Source organism: Salvelinus namaycush, chromosome 30, assembly GCF_016432855.1.
Source record: "Salvelinus namaycush isolate Seneca chromosome 30, SaNama_1.0, whole genome shotgun sequence".
NCBI classification, from domain to species: Eukaryota; Metazoa; Chordata; class Actinopteri; order Salmoniformes; family Salmonidae; genus Salvelinus; species Salvelinus namaycush.
Window position 1 is genome coordinate 27296536 of NC_052336.1, and position 27766 is coordinate 27324301.

The 27766-nt window shown below is 43.3% G+C and overlaps 1 protein-coding gene and 1 pseudogene across 3 annotated transcripts in view; both read left to right on the forward strand.

The window, feature by feature from the left end:
- The first annotated feature begins 13412 nt into the window (after nt 1–13412).
- Nucleotides 13413–15044, forward strand: LOC120025083 (annotated as a pseudogene).
- A 6257-nt stretch (nt 15045–21301) lies between these two features.
- The window catches only part of LOC120025225 (lysosomal acid phosphatase-like), a 28177-nt gene continuing 21712 nt past the window's right edge, over nt 21302–27766 (forward strand). For 2 of the 3 annotated variants that reach the window (XR_005472972.1, XM_038969702.1), the window contains exons 1-6: nt 21305–21458; nt 22580–22675; nt 22921–23007; nt 23464–23616; nt 23765–23863; nt 26374–26463. Coding sequence is in view for 2 of the 3 variants with exons in the window: in XM_038969702.1 (XP_038825630.1) it covers nt 21372–21458; nt 22580–22675; nt 22921–23007; nt 23464–23616; nt 23765–23863; nt 26374–26463 (612 nt within the window). In the remaining variant the exon portion in view is untranslated. Of the gene's footprint in view, nt 21459–22579; nt 22676–22920; nt 23008–23463; nt 23617–23764; nt 23864–26373; nt 26464–27766 lie in introns of all 3 variants that reach the window. The other variant, XM_038969703.1, reaches the window with a different exon arrangement.

Consider the following 27766-nt stretch of genomic DNA (forward strand, 5'->3'; position numbering starts at 1 on the left):
CCACCACAACAGGCCACACCAACCCTGCGCAATTGCTGTAACCACACACCTCCAGAACCCAATCGACCCATTCAAAGCTTTAAATAACTCTACCTTTGCAGGCTTGCAACTCTCTTGTAGTCCAATATTTACTGTACGATATTTACTGACAGTGAGCTGTGAAAATATAACACTGTGCAGACATGCATGCAACATTCTGCGTACAGTGGAATTCACTATTTGATGCAAGACTGATACCCTCTATAAGAAATGTGCTAAAGGCCATCTTTTACAGTCTAAATGTAATTTTAATGGTAAAATTCTTGAATGGAAAATTCTCTTAACATTAATGAATAACTTAAAATAAATATAACTTAAATATACATTAACCTCTTCAATTAAAATACACTAACAAGATGGCGTAGCAGTCGGACGTGTGTTTTGTCTTGTCCCGTGTAAATATAGTTTTCCCTCGTTTTTCCTTGTTTTTTTCGAATATATTTTAATATCACTTTCCATCTACAGACTCAATATACTCTCCTGCAACCCGCCTCACCCAATGTGGTACTGTTAGGATTTATGTTTATGCACTATAGCCCGCTACCATATTGTTTGAAGATGAATATTGTTTTGTTACACACACACACAAACAATACAGATGTGTATGTGTGTAAAGACTGATCCTCATAGAGTGACAGGCTATAAAAGCTGTGGTCAATCTGGAGAGGGGAGGGATGCATATCTCTAAGCCAACCAGGGAGGGTAGGGCACTGGACAATACCATATTAGGAACTGTTTGAGTGTAGAATCAAAGGGGAGACACAAGACGGATCTAATCTACCCAACAACCAGATGCGGACAGAGGAGAGCACCAAGGGACTTGGACAAGTCTGAGTGCCAGCATAGGCTGAGCAAAGTTTAAACCGCGCTCAGCCTCTACTATGATAGGCCAACGGACGAGTTGGAACTAAAGCTGTCATAGTATAAAAACTGTTGTTTGAGCACATTCCACAGTTCTCTGTTTTACCTTGCGCGGTGATACAGCGAACCCGTATATACGAAAATTGCATTTACCATTTATCGCATGAGTTTAATTAAAATACTTAAAGTATATTCGGTGACTCTGAATCACATTTTGTCCTGATGCCAGATTTGAACTGACGCAAATCTCTTTCAGTACGGATCTGCTATTTTTTTATACTTAAGAACCGGAACCCCCATCAAAAGCTAGCCATACAACTGGCTACTAGCTAGTAGTCAGTTAGCCATTGTTAGGCCCATCTCCCGGCAAGCCGAAGAGGCCCATCAGCCCCTCCTTGGGCTACAATACCTGGACCCCCGCTGACCCATCACGACTGGACTACCAATGTAATTCCACCCGAGGGGGGTTTTCAACTGACTCCTCCGTCGCGACGCCCCCTGAATGCCCACCCGTTAGCCTGCTAGCCGCGGCCCGCTAGCTGTCTAGAGCACATCGGACTGTTAGCTTAAGAGGCCCATCTGACAAATTCTTTGGCCACTATACCTATTTTGCCAATTGGCCTGGTTTACCACACGGAGCCCTGCTGATCCGGCCTCTGAACCGGAACCCCCCAACAGAAGCTAGCCAGCTAACTAGCTACTAGCTAGTAGTCAGCTAGCCACTGCTAGCGACCATCAGCTACCTTTACCCCGGACAACTCTCGCCAGTTTGCACAGCGCGACTCAAACCAGAGCAAATCTGACTTATTTTCCCCATATCTCCAGATTCCTACCGCAAGCTCTGAACCTTTCTTTAAAAAAAAAAAATCCTCACCTGGATCATCGCAGCTAGCTAGCTGCTATCCGAGTGGCCACTCCTGGCTAACGTCTCTGTCCCGAAGCAAGAACCAATTAGCCTGGAGCTAGCCTTGCCAGGCCCATCTGCTAGCCTGCTAGCTGCGGCCCTCTAGCTGTCTAGAGCACATCGGACTGTTAGGTTAAGAGGCCCATTGGACAAATTCTTCGGCCACTATACCTATTTTGCCAATTGGCCTGATTTACCACACGGACCCCTGCTGATCCATCTTCCGACGTCACATCACGAGGGTGCCACAACAGACTTTCTTCCGTCGCAACCTCCCTCAAAGGCCCTTCTGCTAGCTAGCTAGCTAGCCCCGGCCAGCTAGCTGCCTGAAGCCACTCAGTGGACTCCTATGATCACTTGGCATGCCTCTCCCTAACGTCAATATACCTTGTCCATTGCTGTTTTGGTTAGTAATTATTGCCTTATTTCACTGTAGAGCCTCTAGCCCTGCTCAATAAGCCTTAACACTTTAGTTCCACCTCCCACACATGCGGTGACATCACCTGGTTTAAATTATATTTCTAGAGACAATATTTATTTCATCGTCGCTCTATGCACAGGTTTACCCCCACTGTATTCACATCCTACCATACCTTTGTCTGTACATTATGCCTTGAATCTATTCTACCGTGCCCAGAAATCTGCTCCTTTTACTCTCTGTTCTGAACATATCCCTGAAATGTCCATCCCTAACTATAAAATTTTCCGACAAGATAGAACTGCCAAAGGGGGCGGAGTTGCAATCTACTGCAGGGATAGCCTGCAGAGTTCTGTCTTACTATCCAGGTCTGTGCCCAAACAATTCGGGCTTCCACTTTTAAAAATCCACCTCTTCAGAAACAAGTCTCTTACCATTGCCGCTTGCTATAGACCACCTTCTGCCCCCAGCTGTGCTCTGGACACCATATGCGAATTGATTGCCCCCCCATCTATCTTCAGAGCTTGTGCTGTTAGGTGACCTAAACTGGGACATGCTTTTAACACCCCGGCCATCCTACAATCTAAGCTTGATGCTCTCAATCTCACACAAATTATCTATGAACCCACCAGGTACAACCCCAAATCCGTAAACACCGGCACCCTCATAGATATCATCCTAACCAACCTGCCCTCCAAATACACCTCTGCTGTCTTCAACCAGGATCTCAGCGATCACTGCCTCATTGCCTGCGTCCGTAATGGTTCTGCGGTCAAGCGACCACCCCTCATCACTGTCAAACGCTCCCTGAAACACTTCAACGAGCAGGCCTTTCTAATCGACCTGGCCCGGGTATCCTGGAATGATATTGACCTCATTCCGTCAGTAGAGGATGCCTGGTTATTCTTTAAAAGTGCTTTCCTCACCATCTTAAATACGCATGCCCCATTCAAAAAATGTAGAACCAGGAACAGATATAGCCCTTGGTTCACTCCAGACCTGACTGCCCTTGACCAGCACAAAAACATCCGGTGGCGTACTGCATTAGCATCGAATAGCCCCTGTGATATGCAACTTTTCAGGGAAGTTAGGAACCAATATACACAGGCAATTAGGAAAGCAAAGGCTAGCTTTTTCAAACAGAAATTTGCATCCTGTAGCACTAACTCCAAAAAGTTCTGGGACACTGTAAAGTCCATGGAGAATAAAAGCACCTCCTCCCAGCTGCCCACTGCACTGAGGCTAGGAAACAGTGTCACCACCGATAAATCCGCGATCATTTAGAATTTCAATAAGCATTTTTTTACGGCTGGCTACGCTTTCCACCTGGCTACCCCTACCCCGGTCAACAGCCCTGCACCCCTCACTGCAACTTGCCCAAGCCTCCCCCATTTCTCCTTCACCCAAATTCAGATAGCCAATGTTCTGAAAGAGCTGCAAAATCTGGACCCTTACAAATCAGCAGGGCTAGACAATCTGGACCCTCTCTTCCTAAAATTATCCGCCGAAATTGTTGCAACCCCTATTACTAGCTTGTTCAACCTCTCTTTCGTATCTTCTGAGATCCCCAAAGATTGGAAAGCTGCCACGGTCATCCCCCTCTTCAAAGGGGGAGACACTCTAGACCCAAACTGCTACAGACCTATATCTATCCTACCCTGCCTTTCTAAGGTCTTCGAAAGCCAAGTTAACAAACAGATCACCGACCATTTCGAATCCCACCGTACCTTCTCCGCTATGCAATCTGGTTTCCGAGCTGGTCATGGGTGCACCTCAGCCACGCTCAAGGTCCGAAACGACATCATAACCGCCATCGATAAGAGACAATACTGTGCAGCTGTATTCATCGACCTGGCCAAGGCTTTCGACTCTGTCAATCACCACATTCTAATCACAGACTCAACAGCCTTGGTTTCTCAAATGACTGCCTCGACTGGTTCACCAATACTTCTCTGACAGAGTTCAGTGTGTCAAATTGGAGGGCCTGTTGTCCGGAACTCTGGCAGTCTCTATGGGGGTGCCACAGGGTTCAATCCTCGGCCGACTCTTTTCTCTGTATACGTCAATGATGTCGCTTCTGCTGCTGGTGATTCTCTGATCCACCTCTACGCAGACGACACCATTCTGTATACTTCTGGCCCTTCTTTGGACACTGTGTTAACTAACCTCCAGACGAGCTTCAATGCCATACAACTCTCCTTCCGTGGCCTCCAACTGCTCTTAAATGCAAGCAAAACTAAATGCATGTTCTTCAACAGATCGCCGCCCACACCCGCCCACCCGACTAGCATCACTACTGTGGACGGTTCTGACTTAGAATATGTGGTCAACTACAAATACATAGGTGTCTTGTTAGCCTGTAAACTCTCCTTCCAGAATCACATTAAGCATCTCCAATCCAAAATTAAATCTAGAATCGGCTTCCTATTTCGCAACAAAGCATCCTTCACTCATGCTGCTAAACATACCCTTGTAAAACTGACTATCCTACCTATCCTTGACTTCGGCGATGTCATTTACAAAATAGCCTCCAACACTCTACTCAGCAAATTGGATGCAGTCTATCACAGTGCCATCCGTTTTGTCACCAAAGCCCCATATACTACCCACCACTGCGACCTGTATGCTCTCGTTGGCTGGCACTCGCTTCATATTCGTCGCCAAACCCACTGGCTCCATTTCATCTATAAGTCGTTGCTAGGTAATGCCCTGCCTAATCTCAGCTCACTGGTCACTATAGCAGCACCCACCCGCAGCACGTGCTCCAGTAGGTATATTTCACTGGTCACCCCCAAAGCCAATTCCTCCTTCGGCCGCCTTTCCTTCCAGTTCTCTGCTGCCAATGACTGGAACGAACTGCAAAAATCACTGAAGCTGGAGACTCATATCTCCCTCACTAACTTTAAGCACCAGTTGTCAGAGCAGCTCACAGATCACTGCACCTGTACATAGCCAATCTGTATATAGCCCATCCAACTACCTCATCACCATATTGTTATTTATTTTATTTATTTTGCTCCTTTGCACCCCAGTACCGCTACTTGCACACTCATCTTCTGCACATCTATCACCCCAGTGTTTAATTTGCCATACTGTAATAATTACGCCACTATGGCCTATTTATTGCCTCACCCCCCTTATCCTGCCTCATTTGCACACACTGTATATAGACTTTCTCTATTGTATTATTGACTGTATGTTTGTTTTTTCCATGTGTAACTCTGTGTCGTTGTTTGTGTCGCACTGCTTTGCTTTATTTTGGCCAGGTCGCAGTTGTAAATGAGAACTTGTTCTCATTAAATAAAGGTGAAATTAAAAAATAAATTTAAAATGTATAGAACGATATAACAATCAAAATAATACAATCAGCAGCAGATTTTTGGAACTAAGTATACATACCAACTAGAAAATAAGCAGCTGTAAAAGTGGAAATGGAAAACAAAATGAAAATGAAAAGGCCTGATGGTGGCGCTAGAGGAAAGGTCAAGTGGTCATCAAATCAACAGGTTTCTTACACTTGGGGTCTTGATTGTGCACAACAAATTTTATGGCAATCCAACCATTACTTTGAGATATATCTTGTTCTCAGTCTCTTCTCAGTCTTGTTCTCAGCCTGTAGGCATCATGTGTGTACTGATCCAATATCCATAGCCATGCCATTTAACAGTTATCACTGGCCCTTGCTCAGCCTTACTCACCAAGAGCCCAGCGCCGAGCCTTCTTGCTAGCAAAGTCACTGATCAGATTGTTTTTCAACATCCTCACTTTGTCTGTATCTTTCTGTGCACCTTCTCTCATTTGCTCCATCCTCATCATCTGCGTTGGTACTGCCGGCACTGCCTTTCACCTCTTCCTCCCCTTCCATACTCCTCCCTAACAAAACTATCACTGGAAGAGGGTCCTGGCTCTAGAGTGTACATGACACATATGATAATATATCCTAAAATATAATACCATTTGTAATAACATCATAACGAACATTTTAGTTACTAACATTTTGTTGACTTAAATTAACTGCGTGCACCACTGAAAAAATTAAACAGCACCGAATTCTGCAGAATATTCCCACGGACCCCCTGCAATTATGCCAACTGAGGTTCTCTGGATGTTTACTTTTTGCCAAAAACAAGAAAAGAAAAAGAAACCGTTAGTTTTATTAGTACATTGTAAATAAAATATTCTATTAATGATGATAGATTAATCATTTAAAATTGAAAAAAATGTATCCCCCCCACACACACACCATACGGCGCCCCAGGGTCAATGTAATAGTCCGGTGGCCATTTGATTAATTGTTCAGAAGTCTTATGGGGGTTGGGGGTTGAAGCTGTTAAGGAGCCTTTTTGTCCTAGACTTTGCGCTCCGGTACCGCATGCCGTGCGGTAGCAGAGCAGAGAAAACAGTCTATGACTTGGGTGACTGGAGTCTCTGACAATTTTATGGGCTTTCCTCTGACACTGCCTATTATATAGGTCCTGGATTGCAGGAAGCTTGGCCCCAGTGATGTACTGGGCCGTACGCACTACGCTATGTAGTGCCTTACGGTCAGATGCCGAGCAGTTGCCATACCAGGCAGTGATGCAACCGGTCAGGATGCTCTCGATGGTGCAGCTGTAGAACTTTATGAGGATCTGGGGACCCATGCCAAATCTTTTCAGTCTCCTGAGGGGGAAAAGGTTTTGTTGTGCCCTCTTCACGACTGTCTTCGTGTGTTTGGACCATGATAGATCGTTGGTGATGTGGACACCAAGGAACTTGAAACTCTCGACCCGCTCCACTACAGCCCTAGATGTTAATGGGGGCCTGTTCGGACCACTTTTTCCTGTAGTCCATGATCAGCTCCTTTGTCTTGCTCACATTGGGGGAGAGGTTGTTGTCCTGGCACCACACTGCCAGTTCTCTGACCACCTCCCTATAGGCTGTCTCATCGTTGTCGGTGATCAGGCCTACCACTGTTGTGTCGTCAGCAAACTTAATGATGGTGTTGGAGTCTTGTTTGGCCACGCAGTCGTGGGTGAAAAGGGAGTACAGGAGGGGACTAAGTACACACCTCTGAGGGGCCCCAGTATTGAGGATCAGAGTGGCAGACATGTGGGGGGGCAGCCCGTCAGGAAGTCCAGGATCCAGTTGCAGAGGGAGGTGTTTAGACCCAGGGTACTTAGCTTAGTGATGAGCTTTGTGGGCACTATAGTGTTGAATGCTGAGCTGTAGTCAATGAACAGCATTCTCACATAGGTGTTCCTTTTGTCCAGATGGGAAAGGGCAGTGTGGAGTGCGATTGAGATTGTGTCATCTGTTGCTCTGTTGGGGCGGTATGCAAATTGGAGTGGGTCTAGGGTATCTGGAAGGATGCTGTTGATGTGAGCCATTGACGCTTTGCTTGTTTGATGGTTTGTCTGAGGGCATAACGAGATTTCTTATAGGCGTCTGGATTAGTGTCCCGCTCCTTGAAAGCGGCAGCTCTAGCCTTTAGCTCGATGCGGATGTTTCCTGTAATCCATGGCTTCTGGTTGGGATATGTATGTACGGTCACTGTGGGGAGACGTCGTCGATGCGCTTATTGATGAAGCCGATGACTGAAGTGGTATACTCCTCAATGCCATTGGATGAATCCCGGAACATATTCCAGTCTGTGCTAGCAAAACAGTCCTGTAGCATATTATCCACGTCATCTGATCACTTCCATATTGAGCGGGTCACTGGTACTTCCTGCTTTAGTTTTTGCTTGTAAGCAGGAATCAGGAGGATAGAATTATGGTCAGATTTGCCAAATGGAGGGCAGGGTAGAGCTTTTTATGCGTCTCTGCGTGTGGAGTAAAGGTGGTCGAGATTTTTTTCCCCCTCTGGTTGCACATGTGACATGCTGGTAAAAATTTGCTGGCAAAACTGATTTAAGTTTGCCCACATTAAAGTCCCTGGCCACTAGGAGCGCCGCTTCTGGGTGAACATTTTCTTGTTTGCTTATGGCCTTATAGAGTTGGTTGAGTGCGGTCTTAGTGCCAGCATCGGTCTACGGTGGTAAATAGACGGCTACGAATAATATAGATGAGAACTCTCTTGGTAGATAGTGTGGTTTACAGCTTATCATAAGGTATTCTACCTCAGGCGAGCAATACCTCGAGACTTCTTTAATATTAGACATCGCTCACCAGCTGTTATTGACAAAAAGACACACACCCGCACCCCTCGTCTTACCAGACGTAGCTTCTCTGTCCTGCCGGTGCATTGAAAAACCCTCCAGCTCTATATTATCGGTGAAACATAAGATATTACAGTTCTTAATGTCCCGATGGTAGGATAATCGTAATCGTAGGTCATCAATTTTATTTTTCCAATGATTGCATGTTAGCAAGTAGAATTGATGGTAGTGGGAGTTTACTCGCTCGCCTACGGATTCTCAAAAGGCAGCCCGCTTTGCATCCTCTTTTCCTCCGTCTTTTCTTCACGCAAATGATGGGGATCTGGGCCTGTTCCCGGGAGAGCGGTATATCTTTCTCGTCAGACTCGTTAAAGGTAAATGCTTCTTCCAGTCCGTGGTGAGTAATCCCAGTTCCGATGTCCAGAAGTTATTTTCGGCCATAAGAGACGGTAGCAGAAACATTATGTACTAAATAAGTTACAAAATAAGTTACAACCAACGCACATTTTTTTTACTAAATAGCACAATTGGTTACGGGCATGTAAAACGTCAGCCATCCTCTTCGGCGCCATCTTAACATATAGTCAAGTTCAACTGTCAGAGTCAGTCGGAGTGCTGGGGCTCTCTTTCAATTCAATTTAATTCAAAGGGCTTTATTGGCATGGGAAACAATGTTTACATTGCCAAAGCAAATGAAATAAACAAGAAACAAAACACAATTAAACAAGGGAAAAAAACAATAAAAAATCACAGTAAACATTACGCTCACAAAAGTGTTAAAAGACTATAGATATTTCAGGTATTGTATAATTGGCTGTGCACAGTGTTGTAACAATGTGCAAGTAGTTGAAGTATGAAAGGTAAAGTAATTAAACAGATAAATATCTCTATCAATGTATTTCTCCCTCTAGCGTGCTCTCTCTCTCTCTTTCTTTCTCTCTCTCTCACTGTCTCACTCTCTCTCTCTGTCTTTCAATTTCAACTTTCAATTTAACAGGCTTTATTGGCATGGGAAACATATGTTTACATTGCCAAAGCAAGTGAACTAGATAATAAACAAAAGTGAAATAAACAATAAAAAAATTACGAATAAAGACCTTTCAATTGTCATATTATGTCTACATACAGTGTTGTAATGATGTGAAAATTGTTTAAGTGCAAAAGGGAAAATAAAAAAACATAAATTTAGATTGTATTTACAATGGTGTTTGTTCTTCACTGGTTGCCCTTTTTTGTGGCAACAGGTCCCAAATCTTCCTGCTGTGATGGAACACTGTTGTATTTCACCCAATAGATATGGGAGTTCATCAAAAGTGTATTTGTTTTCAAATTCTTTGTGGGTCTGTGTAATCTCAGGGAAATATGTGTCTCTAATATGGTTATACATTTGGCAGGAGGTTAGGAATTGCAGCTCAGTTTCCACCTCATTTTGTGGGCCGTGTGCACATAGCATGTCTTCTCTTGAGAGCCAGGTCTGCCTTCGGTCTGCCTTCGGGGTCAAAGATTTCCTTAATTTTGGGTCAGTCACAGTGGTCAGGTATTCTGCCATTGTGTAGTCTCTGTTAAGGGCCAAATAGCATTCTAGTTTGCTGTTTTTTTGTAAATTCTTTCCAATGTGTCAAGTAATTATATTTTTGGGGTCTAATTGTATTGCTGTCCTGGGGCTCTGTGGGGTCTGTTTGTGTTTGTGAACAGAGCCCCAGGACCAGCTTGCTTAGGGGGCTCTTCTCCAGGTTCATTTCTCTGTAGGAGATGGCTTTGTCATGGATGTTTTGGGAATCGCTTCCTTTTAGGTGGTTGTAGAATTTAACAGCTCTTTTCTAGATTTTGATAATTAGCGGGTATCAGCCTAATTCTGCTCTGCATGCATTATTTGGTGTTTTACGGTGTACACAGAGGATATTTTTGCTGAATTTTGCATGCAGAATTTCAATTTGGTGTTTGTCCCATTTTGTGAATTCTTGGTTGGTGAGCGGACCCCAGATCGCAATGGGTTCTATAACTGATTCAAGTATTTTTTGCCAGATCCTAATTGGTATGTCAAATTTTACGTTCCTTTTGATGGCATAGAAGGCCCTTCTTGCCTTGTCTCTCGTTCACATCTTTGTGGAAGTTACCTGTGGCACTGATGTTTAGGCCGAGGTATGTATAGTTTTTGTGTGCTCTATGGCAACGGTGTCTAGATTGAATTCGTATTTGTGGTCCTGGCAACTGGACCTTTTTTGGAATACCATTACTTTTGTCTTACTGAGATTTACTGTCAGGGCCCAGGTCTGGCAGAATCTGTGCAGAAGATCTAGGTGCTGCTGTAGGCCCTCCTTGGTTGGGGAGAAAAGCACCAGATCATCAGCAAACAGTAGACATTCGACTTCAGATTCTAGTAGGGTGAGGCCTGGTGCTGCAGACCATTCTAGCGTCCTCGCCAATTCGTTGATATATATGTTGGAGAGGGTGGGGCTTAAACTGCATCCCTGTCTCACCCCCCGGCCCTGTGGAAAGAAATGTGTCTGTTTTTTGCAAATTTTAACCGCACACTTGTTGTTTGTGTACATGGCTTTTCTTTCGTATATTTTTCCCCCAACACCACTTTCCATCAATTTGTATAGTAGGCCCTCGTGCCAAATTGAGTCGAAAGCTTTTTTTAAATCAACAAAGCATGAGAAGACTTTGCCTTTGTTTTGGTTTGTTTGTTTGTCAATTATGGTGTGCAGGGTGAATAAGAGGTCGGTCGTATGGTAATTGGTAAAAAGCCCATTTCACATTTGCTCAGTGCATTGTTTTCGCTGAGGAAATGTACGAGTCTGCTGTTAATGATAATGCAGAGGATTTCCCCAAGGTTTCTGGAGACGCATATCCCACGGTAGTTATTGGGGTCAAATTTGTCTCCGCTTTGTGGATTGGGGTAACCAGTCCTTGGCTCCAAATATTGGGGAATATGCCAGAGCTGAGGATGATTTTGTGGAGTTTAAGTTTAGCCAATTGGAATTTGTGGTCTGTATATTTTACCATTTAATTGAGGATAACATCAACCCCACAGGCGTTTTTGGGTTGGAGAGTTTGTATTTTGTCCTGTAGTTCACTCAATGTAATTGGAGAATCCAGTGGGTTCTGGAAGTCTTTAATAGTGGATTCTAAAATTTGTATTTGATCATGTATATGTTTTTGCTGTTTGTTCTTTGTTCTTTGTTATAGAGCAAAAAAGATTGGAGAAGTGGTTTATCAATACATCTCCGCTTTGGATAGATAACTCTTCATGTTGTTGTTTGTTTAGAGTTTTAAATTTTCCCGGAGGTGGTTAGATTCTATGGATTCTTCAGTTTCATTGAGCTGATTTCTGACGTGCTGTTCCTTCTTTTTCCATAGTGTATTTCTGTATTGTTTTAGTGATTCACCGTAGTGACGGCGTAGGCTCAGGTTTTCTGGGTCTCTATGTTTTTGGTTGGATAAGTTTCTCAGTTTCTTTCTTAGATTTTTGCATTCTTCATCAAACCATTTGTCATTGTTGTTAATTTTCTTAGGCTGTCTGCTTGCATTTTTAGATTTGATAGGGAAGCTGAAAGGTCAAATATACTGTTTAGGTTTTCTACTGCCAAGTTTACACTTTCACTATTACATTTTGTCCAGGAAAATGTCTAGAAGGGATTGAATTTGTTGCTGCCTAATTGTTTTTTGGTAGATTTCCACACTACCTTCCTTCCATCTATAGCATTTCTTAATATTATTCAGTTCCTTTGGCTTTGATGCCTCTTGATTGAGCAAAGCTCTGTTCAAGTAGAGTGTGATTTTGCTGTGATCTGATAGGGGTTTCAGTGGACTGACTGTGAATGCTCTAAGAGACTCTGGGTTGAGGTCAGTGATAAAGTAGTTGACAGTACTACTGCTAAGAGATGAGCTATAGGTGTACCTACCATAGGAGTCCCCTCGAAGCCTACCATTGACTATGTACATACCCAGCGTCCGACAGAGCTGCAGGAGTTGTGACCCGTTTTTGTTGGTTATGTTGTCATAGTTGTGTCTAGGGGGGCATATGGGGGAAGGAATGCTGTCACCTACAGGTAGGTGTTTGTCCCCCCTGTGTGCTGAGGGTGTCAGGTTCTTGTCCAGTTCTGGCATTCAGGTCGCCACAGACTAGTACAGGTCCTGGGGCCTGAAAAATGTTGATCTCCCCCTCTAGGATGGAGAAGCTGTCATCGTTAAAGGATGGGGATTCTACTGGGGGGATATAGGTAGCACACGAGGGCATTTTTCTCTGTTGAGATTATTTCCTTATTAATTTCTAGCCAGATGTAAAATGTTCCTGTTTTAACTAATTTAATGGAGTGGGTTTGGTCTGCTCTATACCAAATTAGCATACCCCCTGAGTCTCTTCCCTGTTTCACACCTGGTAGTTTGGTGGATGGGACTACCAGCTCTCTGTAACCTAGAGGGCAACCAGTGTGTCCGTCTCCTTTATACCATGTTTCTTGTAATTTCTTTGATGAAGTCTGGGTTCCTGCTCTTTAGGCCAAAGGCAGATGACTTCAGACCTTGTATATTCCAGGATGAGATAGTAAAAGCTTTGTGTTCCATAGTGTCTAGTGTTGTTTTTGTGTGGTTTAGGCCCGGACCATCACAGTAGCTGTGAACAGAGCATGTTGAGCATCTGATACATACCTCTTAAGTCGCAGGATGGGGCTTGGGGGGGGGGTGTAATAGTGGGGGTTAGGCCTGTTGCTCTGCTCACGGCCTGGGCATATGTCCTGCTGTCATGTTGATGTCCTTGCCACAGGAGTGGGGGCATGGGGTAGGCAAAAGGGGCATATGTCTGATATGGGGGGGCCTATATAGAGTGTGGCCAGGGTTTTCTTGGGGTGGTCTTAGCTGGTTGGGGTGTGGCTGGTTATTGGTGTGGTCTAGGTGTAGGGCCTCTTGCCGTGGGCCATCTCGGTGAAGGTCCTTCACGAGGGGGTCTTGCAAGTCTGGGAGGGTGTCTCACTGGTCTGGGCAGGGTGTCCGTTGCTCTGTTGTTCCTGTGTGAGGTCCTGGGGCTACGGTTGAGGGTGACGTCCGTCATGGTCCTGGCAAAAGTTGGGATTGCTGCCTTGTAGAGGTGGACCTGGTCATAAAGGCTGTTCAAGTCCAGGGTGGAGTGGTGGGCCAGGTAGTCTTTCTCTCTATTTCTCTCTCTCTGTCGCTCTCTCTCTCTCTCTCTCAACTCAATTTAATTCAAAGGGCTTTATTGGCATGGGAAACAGATGTTTACATTGCCAAAGAAAGTGAAATAGACAAGAAACAAAAGAGAAATAAACAATTAAAAATTAACAGTAAACATTACACTCACAAAATGTTTAAAACGATATAGACATTTCAAATGCTATATTATTGGCTATGTGTCTCTCTCTCTCTCGATCTCTGTTCCAGATGCACCTGGGAAACATGACCCACAGCCTGAGTGACGCAGACCTGCGTAAGCTCGCAAAAAAGACAGATGGCTACTCTGGGGCCGACATTAGCATCATCCTATGAAATGCCCTCATGCAGCCTGTCAGGAAAGTGCAGTCAACCACACAATTCCAAAAAGTAATTTATACACATGATATAGGAACTCTATTGCAGTCGACTCTTGTAAACCACACTAAAGGTGTATCGCTTTCTCTACTATTGAGGAGATTTCAGATAGTTTGTTGTTTGTGATGGTACTCTAGGTGCGAGGGCCGTCCCGTGCCAGCAGTCAATTAATGATGGATGACCAACCCCATGCTCGCCTGGGGACCCGGCTGCCATAGAATTGACCTGTATGGATGTGTCTAGTGACAAGCTGCTGATGCCCATTATCTGCATGGTGAGAAACATACATTCACAACACAGACACACTCACTATGTTCACTGACATTCACATTCACTGCTCACAAACATACTGGAACATGCTGTTTCAACATACACGTCCAGGCATTGAAAACTGACTCTCAGATTTGTGTAATTGCTGAACCATGCTCATGATTTTGTTCATCCTCTCGGTGTGTCCCTCTGCCCTCCAGTCTGACATGCTGCGCTCACTATCCTCCACGAGACCCACTGTCATGTTTTGTCTTTGATCTTCATGTCTTGTCCCTGTGCTTCCCTCTGCTGGTCTTATTAGGTTCTTTCCCTCTTTCTATCCCTATCTCTCCCCCTTCCTCTCTCCCTCTCTCGCTCTCTCTTTCTATCGTTCCGTTCCTGCTCCCAGCTGTTTCTCATTCTCCTAAACTACCTAATTTACTCTTTCACACCTGTCCCCTATTTTGCCCTCTGATTAGAGTCCCTATTTCTCCCTCTGTTTTCCGCTTCTGTCCTTGTCGGATTCTTGTTTGATGTTTGCTGTCCTGTGTCCTTGTTCCGCCCTGTCGTGTTTTTTGCCCTCTTCAGATGCTGCGTGTGAGCAGGTGTTTATGTCAGCTACGGCCTGTGTCTTCCTAAAGCGACCTGCAGTCTGTGGTCGCGGCTCCAGTCGTTCCTCTCTATTGACGAGAGGATTTCAGTTTCCTGTTTTGGATTTACCATTGCTTATATCCAGGAGAATCATTATTTGTTTTCTACTGGAATAAAGACTCTGTTTCTATTACGTCGCTTTTGGGTCCTCATTCACTATCATAACACCCACAGTCAACATGGAGGACTTGTTCAAGGTCAGGAAGTTCATGGAGGACTTTGAACAGGAAAGCTGAGAGGTTTCACTACCATGTCTCTCCTCTAAAGCCCCGTTCCTACAACCTTCTGTCAAAAAGTTGCTACAGTATTACAACATTAAAAACTCTGACTTGTTCGACTAATCTGCATTGGCAAGAATGATGGAACATTTTTCTTTATTCATATTCTTTCCCTACACTATTGGACAGTCCTGAAGACTGAAAGACTGTATTTATTTTATTGCCATCCTACACTTTTACAGAGCTCATGAGTACAGAGCTCATCACTGAGTGGGGAAGGTGTTTACATTTTAATTTGTTTCTGTATTTTTCATAATTTTTCAGTAGAAGAGCCCTTTCTTTTTCTGGTTTTGAACATTGAAAATAATAGTTCCACGACAGACATTGTCATTGGAGTGGCAGGTAGCCTAGTGGTTAGAGCGTTGGGCCAGTAACCGAAAGGTTGCTGGATAGAATCCCCGAGCTGACAAGGTAAAAATCTCTTGTTCTGCCCCTGAGCAAGGCAGTTAATACACTGAATGCATTCCGCGCGCCGAAGACGTGGATGCCGATTATGGCAGCTCCCCGCACCTCTCTGATTTAGAGGGGTTCGGTTAAATGCGGAAGACACATTTCAGCAGAATTCATTCAGCTGTACAACTGACTAGGTATCCCCCTTTCCAATACTGTTGTCATAATAGTATTGATGTGTGTCTCTATACAGTGCTTCAGAAAGTATTCAGAACCCTTGACTTTTAATTTTTTTCCCGATGGGGTTGAGGTCAGGACTCTGTGCAGGCCAGTCAAGTTCTTCCACCAATCTCAACAAACTTTTGTAATTTCTGTATAGACCTCGCTTTGTGCATGCACAGAATCGTCTCGAATGTCATTGTATGCTGTAGCATAAAGATTTCCCTTCACTGGAACTAAGGGGCCTAGCCCAAACCATGAAAAACAGCCCCAGACCATTATTCCTCCTCCACCAAACTTTACAGTTGACACTATGCATTGGGACAGGTAGCGTTCTCCTGGCATCCGCCAAACCCAGATTTGTCCATCGGACTGCCAGATGGTGAAACGTGATTCATTACTCCAGAGAAGTCCAATAGTGGCGAGCTTTACACCACTCGCCGACGCTTCGCACTGCGCATGGTGATCTTAGGCTTATCTGCAGCTGCTCGGCCATGGAAACCCATTTCATGAAGCTCCCGTCGAACAGTTATTGTGCTGACGTTGTGTCCAGAGGCAGTTTGGAACTCAGTAGTGAGTGTTGCAACCGAGGACAGAGGATTTTTATGTGCTTCAGCACTCGGCGGTCCCGTTCTGTGAGCTTGTGTGGCCTACCACTTCGCGGCTGAGCCGTTATTTCTCCTAGAAGTTTCCACTTCACAATAACAGCACTTACAGTTGACCAGGGCAGCTCTAGCATGGCAGAAATTTGATTAACTGACTTGTTGGAAAGCTGGCATCCTATGACGTGCCACGTTAAAAGTCACTGAGCTCTTCAATAAGGTCATTCTACTGCCAATGTTTGTCTATGGAGATTGGTATGTCTGTGTGCTCGATTTTATAAACCTGTCAGCAAAGAATGTGCCTGAAATGTCCAAATCCACTAATCTGAAGGTATGTCCACATACATTTGTGTGTGTGTGTGTGTGTGTGTGTGTGTGTGTGTGTGTGTGTGTGTGTGTGTGTGTGTGTGTGTGTACAGTAGTTATGGGTCTATCGGATCAGTAAATCTGAAGTCAGTTCTGGTTCCAGAGGGGATCTCAATGCTGTTACACATAGCCATGATAACCAAGTTACCCTGACTTAATAAAACCGGAATTAAAAAAGAACAAGATGTGCGTGTTATTATTTCATTTTAACTTTACATTATACCCTGTGTTATAGTAGATCACTGGTTAATACTGACTACACCCTTCCCTTATTTATTTCTACCCACATTTCTGTCCACAACTTTTGAATCAAGTAATAATTAAACAGACACATGTGCTGTCTTTCCAATTGATGTAAACTTCCACACAAATATTCATTAGAAAAGTCAAAATACCTTCACACTGTAGGTCTGTTGTTTTAACAATGTAATAACAATATATACTATTTAGCAAACGCTTTTATCCAAAGCGACAGTCATTTCTGCATGCATTTTACGTACGGGGGGCCCTGGGAATCGAACCCACAACCATTGCGGTGCAATCGCCATCCTTTACAGGTCCACACATTTATAATGTAATGCTTGTTTATAACAGTCAATAACAGTGATAACAGTATGTAGTGGTGTAATAATTGTTTACAACAATGTACAGCACATCTACCAACGCACAGATGCCTTTCAAGAGCCTATTTTGTTTTCAAAATCCTCAGACCCCTGACGGGGTGCAGCCTGGGGGACAGTGCCATCTATGGAATGGAAATTCAACTATTATTCCAGATATTAAAATGTCAATTATAAATTGCTTTTCAATGTATTTATATGTAACATTATTGTTGAATAAACATTTTGATGCCCCCTTATTAAAATATTTACGTTTTTGAACTGATTGTATCTTTTATTTCTATTACTCACCTTGGCAGAGTATCTATTTACAAATAACCACTAGAACTCTACAATAAGCCGGTACTGGTACTGGTACCTCGTGTATATAGCCAAGTTATCGTTACTCATTGTGTATTTATTCCTCTTGTTATTTTATTTTAGTACATTTTTCTTTCAGCATTTTCGGGAAGGGCCGTAAGTAATCATTTCACTGTTAGTCTACAGCTGTTGTTTAAAACAAATTCTCAAAGCCTCAAAACCTAGTTAAATAGCATGAAAAGGGGAGAGTAGGATCAGAGAAACAGAACGCATCTTGAATCACTGGACAAGTCCATGAGGTGGGATCTTTGTCCATAGCAGAGGATCTTTGTCCATAGCAGAGAGGTATTTGGGTGTGTGAGACTTGACTAGAGGTCGACCGATTAATCGGAATGGCCGATTAATCGGGCCGATTTCAAGTTTTCATAACATTCGGAAATCGGTATTTTTGGGCGCCGATTTTTTTTACACCTTTATTTAATCTTTATTTAACTAGGCAAGTCAGTTAAGAACACATTCTTATTTTCAATGACGGCCTAGGAACGTTCTGCCTCAGATTTTTAACCTTGTCAGCTCGGGGGATCCAATCTTGCAACCTTACAGTTAACTAGTCCAATGCTCTAACACCTGATTACATTGCACTCCACGAGGAGCCTGCCTGTTAGCGAATGCAGTAAGCTAAGGTAAGTTGCTAGCTAGCATTAAATTGATCTTATAAAAAACAATCAATCAATGACTGTCATTGCTCCAATGTGTACTTAACCATAAACATCAATGCCTTTCTTAAAATCAATACACAAGTATATATTTTTAAACCTGCATATTTAGCTAAAAGAAATCCAGGTTAGCAGGCAATATTAACCAGGCGAAATTGTGTCATTTCTCTTGCGTTCATTGCACGCAGAGTCAGGGTATATGCAACAGTTTGGGCCGCCTGGCTCTTTGCGAACTAATTTGCCAGAATTTTACGTAATTATGACAACATTGAAGGTTGTGCAATGTAACAGGAATATTTAGACTCATGGATGCCACCCGTTAGATAAAATACGGAACGGAATAAACGTTTTGTTTTCGAGGTGATAGTTTCCGGATTAGTCAAAGGTATATGGTTTAGAGAGAAATAGTCGACGCGTTATAATTGCTGTAATAACTTGCGGCTGAATTTGAAAGGGGTTCCTTCGTTATTTTACCGTTCATGTCTTCCATAGAGAATGTCTTGATCTACTTCAAATAAGGTCTGTGTTTCGTGCAGGCTTAAACCGCCTCGACGTTTTGATACCCGTGTAAATCTCACTAGGATAAGGTAACGTTTGTCAACATATTTTCATAAATCCACTACAATTTTTTTTTATCTTCGCTTATATTTAGCCAATATTGATCAGAGTTACCTTGTCCTATGGATATCTACACAGTTATAAAATTGGCACGGTGATGTAAGCCTACACGAAACACAGACCTTATTTTAAGTGAATCTAAAAATATCCTATGGAATAAATGAAGGAACCGCTTTTCAGATTTTGCTAAAAGGTGTCATGGGAATTATGACTCGCACTTTGGTTGTCAATTCTTACCATGCCCATTATTCTTTTTAATTCTTTTTTATTTTTTATTTTCTCCCATTTTCTCCCCAATTTTCGTGGTATCCAAATCGCTAGTAATTACTATCTTGTCTCATCGCTACAACTCCCGTACGGGCTCGGGAGAGACGAAGGTCGAAAGCCATGCGTCCTCCGAAGCACAACCCAACCAAGCCGCACTGCTTCTTAACACAGCGCGCCTCCAACCCGGAAGCCAGCCGCACCAATGTGTCGGAGGAAACACCGTGTACCTGGCCCCCTTAGTTAGCCCGCACTGCGCCCGGCCCGCCACAGGAGTCGCTGGAGCGCGATGAGACAAGGATATCCCTACCGGCCAAACCCTCCCTAACCCGGACGACGCTATGCCAATTGTGCGTCGCCCCACGGACCTCCCGGTCGCGGCCGGCTGCGACAGAGCCTGGGCGCGAACCCAGAGACTCTGGTGGCGCAGTTAGCACTGCAATGCAGTGCCCTAGACCACTGCGCCACCCGGGAGCAGTGGAGACAGAGACCACCTAGACCACTGCGCCACCCGGGAGGCCCCTCCATGCCCATTATTAAAATAGGATTTCCTGCATATAGAAATTAAAGTTTTTGTTTTCAACATTCATCACAGGTAACTTAAACTCTATTTTTATTCAAACAGTTGAGAGTATTTGTCTCCTAAGCAGACTCTTCAGTATCATTGTCACTTCAGAGCTGTGTGCGTGTGTGTATTTATGTATTATATTAAGTTAAAATAAAAGTGTTCATTGTTCATTCAGTATTGTTGCAATTGTCATTATTACAAAAATGTGTGTGTGTATATGATATATATATATATTAATTTTAAATTTTTTTAATTTTTTATAAATCGGCCGATTAATCGGTATCGGCTTTTTTTGTCCTCCAATAATCGGTATCGGTATCGGCATTGAAAAATCATAATCGGTCGACCTCTAGACTTGACATCAGAAGAGTTACAGGGTGTGTTATGTGGTGATGTCCCATCCCTTCAGGTTGTTGGAATGAGGTAGGACTAAATACATTTAACCCTCCTGCTGTGTTCCGGTCGAATTGGAAAGTTTTCTCTCTGAAAAATGTAGTTCATTTAATCTGATTGTCCTGTGTCCACACAGTGCATTTGAACACACAAAATACATTTTGATGATTTTCATTACCATTTGGGTGTTTTATTTAACTTTTGTACACCTGTGGTGTTCCCGGTCAAAAATAACCGGTCATTAGAAATGAATGGGTGAGACTACAATTAGTGTATAAAATTGAGTTCAGGCACATGCCCATTCATCAGATGGACACACTTCCTCTCCCAGACCCCCACATGCATGTGTGTTTGAGCACACACACACACAACTCACTCCCCTTCTTGGCTTCCATGGCAACCCCCACAGGAACCTTTCCCCAATAGAATCTTTTCCAAACGGGAACCACACCTGTTGGCATTCTCACATACAATCGCAACATTGTTTCAATAACATATAGAACTTTTCTGGTAGCTCTGGTATATAAAGCTTTTTTGAGGCCTTGCTCACAATTCATTCTGTGGCAGCACAATGACCAAACAATATACTGTATGTGAGGCTCTTGATCATATCTTTGATCGTGACACTGGTGAGGAGGAGAGAGTCGTTGTCAAACTTTGACACAAAGTAGTCCGTGATAAATAGCACAATATGTTTCATCTGAGTATTTGTTATAGTCAAAATAATCCATACATTATGCTTTTTCTTACTCAAAAACGAGTTGTATGAGCTCAGGTCAATGAGGCCTACAAGCCATAAATAGAAAATAGAAGTTCAAAACTTGTAATGTTCACAAGAACTTAAGTTGATAAAAAGATCTCAGACAACATTAGGTGATAATATATGTATTATTATGGATTTATAATCAGCTATAACGGGCGGTAATTTTGGACCTGGAACACAGAATTAGTTAACATGAAAAGAACACAACAGGAGGGTTAAATAGTGGAGTAGGGTGGTGTTATTTTAATTTTATGTGTTTTGTGAGTGTAGTGTCAAATGGTAGGGTATTTGTTTATTTATTTATTTCAAGCAAAGTATAAGAGGGTTGTACTCCAGTCTAGTAGATGGCGGTAATGCAACATATTGGATGGCAACCGCCGTTAAACCTCATCGAAGAAGGAGTTTACAAATATATTTTTAAGGTTGTATTGTATAGCTACTGTGTTCAAGTAACCAGACGTTGACGATGGACTCCACTGTACTGCTTCTATTGACAATGTTCGCTGTTTTAGGTAAAGTTGTTGGAGACAGAAGACTGACATTTGTAACTGTGGTGAGTATGCTGTTGGCTGAAAAGAAATCGCTGGAGACTTACGTTTCCCTCACTAACTTTAAACATCAGCTATCTGAGCAGCTAACCGATCGCTGCAGCTGTAAATAGCCCATCCAATCTACCTAGCACATTCCATATTGTTTTTAATGTACTTTTCTGCTCTTTTGCACACCAGTATTTCTACTTGCTCATCACCATCTGCTCATCTATCACTCCAGTGTTAATTTGCTAAATTGTAATTACTTCGCTACTATGGCCTATGTATTGCCTTACCTCCGCACGCCATTTGCACACACTGTATATAGACTTAATTGTTTTATATGTGTTATTGACTGTACGCTTGTTTATTCCATGTGTAACTCTGTTGTTGTTTGTGTCGCACTGCTTTGCTTTATCTTGGCCAGGTCGCAGTTGTAAATGAGAACTTGTTCTCAACTAGCTTACCTGGTTAAATAAAGGTAAAATAAAAACATACAGTTTACTTGTTTAGCTGAAGTTCGCCCGCTAGCGTTAACTTGTGTTAACTAATCTTGTTCGTTTAACGTTAACTGGCTAGATACGCAGTCGTCTCTGACGGTCAGTCTTCTCTTTGCCAGTTCACTTACGGTGTAACATTAAAGTTAGCTACTTACTAACTCGTTAACTACCTAACATAGCTAGCTGGAATGTGTAATGTTACCAAAAGAGGAACTAACGTTAGCTAGCAACATTGTTTTGCTATAGACTAGCCTTCGCACTGGTAAACAATATCGAGTCTGGACAGTTAGTGCTGTGTAACGTTACCTAGATAACGTTAAGCTAATACGGTTTCACTGTTGCCTGTTTTAGGGCTGTACAAGCTAGTATGTGACCTCAATGACTATTTCACGTAACGTTATTAACTAGCTGACTAATAAGGTCACAAATAATAAGAAAAAAAAATTGGATGAACAGCAACACTGGATTGTTGCTATGTTGACTTTGCTCTAGTAAGTGTGGCTATGTTAATGCAAGACAAAATACACATTGATTGAGTTCAGCCAAATTGTGGTGTAGGATCCTGCTTGTGCTGGACATGGGGAAAGCTAGTCCAACCAGTTTGTCACTTGCCTAGAATATCATGTTTGGGATTTTTTACCTAGCTCTACCGCCATGGTGACCGATCCCCAGTCAAAGCCTACCCTACTGATCGCTACCAGGAGAGCTCTTGGCCCCAGGGCTTTGGACAGCTCTCGCAGGTACATTTTTAAAAAATCATCAAGGACTGAATAGCACTAGCCTGAAATCCAGAACCTGTTTTGCTAACATTCAACTCCTTTTACTCAGTGTCATGCGAAAGCAATGTTTAGCATGACACTGAGTGGAATGATACCTCAAACAAACTGGTACCCAAGCTAGAATAAGTGTTGAGGAAGAATCCTGATGCACTGACGGGTGTGGTTCTTGCTGTACTAATAGCACACCGTTTCTGGGATCTCTACAGGAAGGAATGAGGCAGCACTTTGAGCTGGGACAGGTGCTGCGGAAACGCTATCAGGGCTTTCTAAATGACACTTATGACCGACGTGAGGTAATTTATGGTTTAGTTCCTTGTTGAAACTATGATGGTACTATGTCTCACACACTCATTTCAATTAGAAATGCCAATTGGATCGTGTGTATCGCCCAGGTTAAACAAACTGTGGACTCTTCCAAAAATGCACTAGGCTCCAGAGTGGCGCAGCGGTCTAAGGCACTGCATCTCATTGCAAGAGGTGTCACTACAGTCCCTGGTTCGAATCCAGGCTGTATCACATCTGGCCGTGATTGGGAGGCCCATAGGGCGGCACACAATTGGCTCAGCGTCGCCCGGGTTTGGCCGGGGTAGGCCGTCATTGTAAATAAGAATTTGTTCTTAACAGACTTAAATAAAGGTTAAAGAAGAAAAATCTAAGTAAAACCAGCTCAAGGCTGTAGCCACTGAACTGCAAAAAGAAGTATCTTGTTTCAATGATAACCACTACCCCTCCTATTGTTCTTTGTCTAGATTTCTGTGAGGAGCACAGACTATGACCGGACCTTGATGAGTGCAGAGGCCAACCTGGCAGGATTGTACCCTCCCAATGGGTCACAGGTCTTCAACCCATCACTGGAGTGGCAGCCTATTCCTGTTCACACTGTGCCCCAGGATGAGGAGAGGGTGAGCAGGGTGATGAGGTCTTGGGTGATATCCAAAGATGGACAGCAGCCACAAAATAAAGAAATTCTGAATATGATTTTGTTTTAAATAATACGTTATTGGCTACCTCCATACTAATGTACACATCTAAAATGTCTATCTATTTCAGCTTTTGTCGTTTCCCATTCCGGGTTGCCCTCGTTATAAAATCCTCATGAATGAGACTGAACGCACAGAAAAGTACCTCAACATGACATTTCTATACAAAGTAAGTGGCACTGCAGTCACTGGAATTAAGGTGATGACTGGCTAATGAGGCTAGAGACGTATTCTTATGAAATGTGATTACCTTTTTGTTAACTGTCTGCTATGGTTTGAGTCTTCACAATTCATCTTTAGATTCATCACGTCCCCTAACCCCGCTTGACCTAAACTCATGTAATTCTCAACATAGGTGCCTCTCCTCACAAGGATCAGATTTGCCTCAGGGACCCATAACATTTAGAATATTTAGAAAAACACTAAAAACGCTACTCTTCTGGCACCGAATGACCGATCTGCACAAAACTTGATATGTGGCATCTATGGACAAAGGTCTCTCAATGCAAGACTTTCCAGACTAGTACCTAAAACAACATGGCTGCTATTGACCAGTAAATATTCACATGGGCATGGTCTGGCTTATAAATGCATATACAGTGCATTCGGAAAGTGTTCAGACCCATTGACTTTGTCCACATTTTGTTACACAGCCTTATTCTAAAACGTATGGAGAATTTTTTATTTATTTAAATCCTTATCAATCCACACAATACCCAATTTTTTACTCGACGCAATACCCCCCTTTTTTTTGCAAATGTTATTCAAAATAAACACATGCCTTATTTACATAACTATTCAGACCCTTTGCTATGAGACTCGAAATTGTTCTTAGATGTATCCTGTTTCCATTGATCATCATTGAGATGTTTCTACAACTTGATTGGAGTCCACCTGTGGTAAATTCAATTGATTGGACATGATTTGGAAAGGCACACACCGGTCTATATAAGGTCCCACAGTTGACAGTGCAAAAACCAAGCCATGAGGTCAAAGGACTTGTCTGTAGAGCTCCAAGACAGGATTGGCACAGATCTGGGGAAGGGTACCAAAACATTTATGAAGCATTAAAGGTCCCGAAGAACACGGTGGCTTCCATCATTCTAAAATGGAAATAGTTTGGAACCATCGCCATCATTCTTAAATGGAATTAGTTTGGAACCACCAAGACTCTTCCTAGAGCCTGCCACCCAGCCAAACTGAGCAATCGGGGGAGAAGGGCCTTGGTCAGGGAGGTGACCAAGAACCTGATGGTCACTCTGACAGTGCTCCAGAGTTCTGCTGTGGAGATGGGAGAATCTTACAGAAGGACAACCATCTCTGCAGTACTCCAGCAATCAGGCCTTTATGTTAGAGTGGGGAGACGGAAGCCACTCCTCAGTAAAAGGCACATGACATCCCGCTTGGAGTTTGCCAAAAGGCAACTAAAGGACTCTGACCATGAGAGAAACAAGATTCTCTGGTCTGATTAAACCAAGATTGAACTCTTGGCCTGAATGCCAAGCGTCACGTCTGGAGGAAACCTGGCACCATCCCTACGGTGAAGCATGGTGGTGGCAGCATCATGCTGTGGGGACGTTTTTCAATGGCAGGGACTGGGAGACTACTCAGGATCAAGGCAAAGATGAACGGAGCAAAGTACAGCGAGATCCTTGATGAAAACCTTCTCCAGAGCGTTCAGGACTTCAGACTGGGACGAAGGTTCACCTTCCAACAGTACAACAACCCCAAGCACACAGCCAAGACAATGCAGGAGTGCTTCGGGACAAGTCTATGAATGTCTTTGAGTGGCCCAGCCAGAGCCCGGACTTGAACCCGATCGAACATCTCTGAAGAGACCTGAAAATAGCTGTGCAGCGACGCTCCCCATCCAACCTGACAGAGCTTGAGAGGATCTGCAGAGGAGAATGGGAGAATCTCTCCAAATACAGGTGTGCCAAGCATCATACCTAAGACTACAAGCTGTAATCGCTGCCAAAGGTACTTCAACAAAGTACTGAGTAAATGGTCTGAATACTTATGTAAATGTGATATTTCAGTTTTAATAAATTAGCTAACATTTAAACCAAAAAAAACTACTTTTTGCTTTGGCATTATGGGTATTGTGTGTAGATTGATTAGGGGGGAGAACTACTTCAGAAATTTTAGAATAAGGCTGTAATGTAACAAAATGTGGAAAAAGTCAAGGGGTCTGAACTTTATGAATAAATCAGTCAAGGATATTTGTGTAGTAACAATTTATTACACGTTGCAAACACTGTCAAGACTCAACATGTACAAGAACATGTCGACTACACAGTGGGGCTAGAACAGGCACATGTTTACATCGCTTGATCTGTTTGACTCCGAGTGATCATTTGGCACACATGCTCAGGGATATGAATCTAGCTAACCCACTTGATATCTCAGATACCACTGGCCCGATATTAACGAAACTTGGATGAATGATGCGTCTTGCCTTAGAGACCCATCATTTACAAAATTGCACTGATTGGCCTAGGGGGGGCGCAGCATCATTTGTGGGGGACAACATGTTTGCTGTTCCATTGTTTCTACCTTGTTTTGATTTTCTTCTCCACTTGCCAACCACACATGTTGAGCTGTCAAAGCTGTGTCGACAATCTTAACTTTGAATGCCCCTTGTCTAGATTATCATTGTTTGATCCTTTGCTTTTAAAGGATCTAATAGCGACGGTACGGGAGAAAACTGGTCTGAAGAACACCACCATTGAGACTGTTTGGAGTGTCCATGACACCCTGTTCTGTGAGGTAAGCAGCTTATTACCTATAATAAACTCAGCAAAAAAAGAAACGTCCTCTTCCTGTCAACTGCGTTTATTTTCAGCAAACTTAAGTGTAAATATTTGTATGAACATAACAAGATTCAACAACTGAGACATAAACTGAACAAATTCCACAGACATGTGACTAACAGACATGGAATAATGTGTCCCTGAACAAAGGGTGGGTCAAATGTAACAGTCACCAGCTGCATTAAGTACTGCAGTGCATCTCCTCCTCATGGACTGCACCAGATTTGCCAGTTCTTGCTGTGAGATGTTACCCCACTCTTCCACCAAGGCACCTGCAAGTTCCCGGACATTTCTGGGGGGAATGGCCCTAGCCCTCACCCTCCAATCTAACAGGTCCCAGACGTGCTCAATTGGATTGAGATTTGGGCTCTTTGCTGGCCATGGCAGAACACTGACATTCCTGTCTTGCAGGAAATCACGCACAGAACGAGCAGTATGGCTAGTGGCATTGTCATGCTGGAGGGTCATATCAGGATGAGCCTGCAGGAAGGGTACCACATGAGGGAGGAGGATGTCTTCCCTGTAACGCATAGCGTTGAGATTGCCTGCAATGACAACAAGCTCAGTCCGATGATGCTATGACACCGCCCCAGACCATGACGGACCCTCCACCTCCAAATCGATCTCGTTCCTGTCGTGGAAAATCACTTCAAATATAACTCTTACAAGAACTTTTGTGAACTCAAATAAATGTTTTTATTACAATTGTATTGCAATCTGGAATGTCCGCGGAACACACACCTTCCCAGAGCACTGGTTCGCTATTTATACCCATCCACACACATGAGATCATTACATACATTAATTAAATTACTTCTCCTATGGTCATCTGCCACCATTATCCTTCATTTCAGGCTTCCTGCTTGTCTACGCCCAATAACGCCTGTATCCGCTCTTGATTAGATTATAATGGGGGCAGGACCCCCTTGTCCCCTAAATTTAATATATGTCTATCTTGCCCTAAGCACTTATGACCTTTACCCTAAGCACTTATGGCTGTTCCTGTCAATTTTATCTTCATAATGGTGTCCTGCTTTTTCCATACATACACGTTACAGCACGTATGACTTTGGCCATCTGCTAATCTTTGGTTTCCTGTATTTTACCAGAATGGCAAATGCATTCACGTGTTCCCTTCTCCTTCTCCTCCTTACTCAATAGTGTGATATGTTTTTTTATATGTCTAAGCATTTACTCCTACAAATCCTCCCTCTTGAGGCTAATTAGCCTCAAAAACTACACTAAAGAGACATATAAAG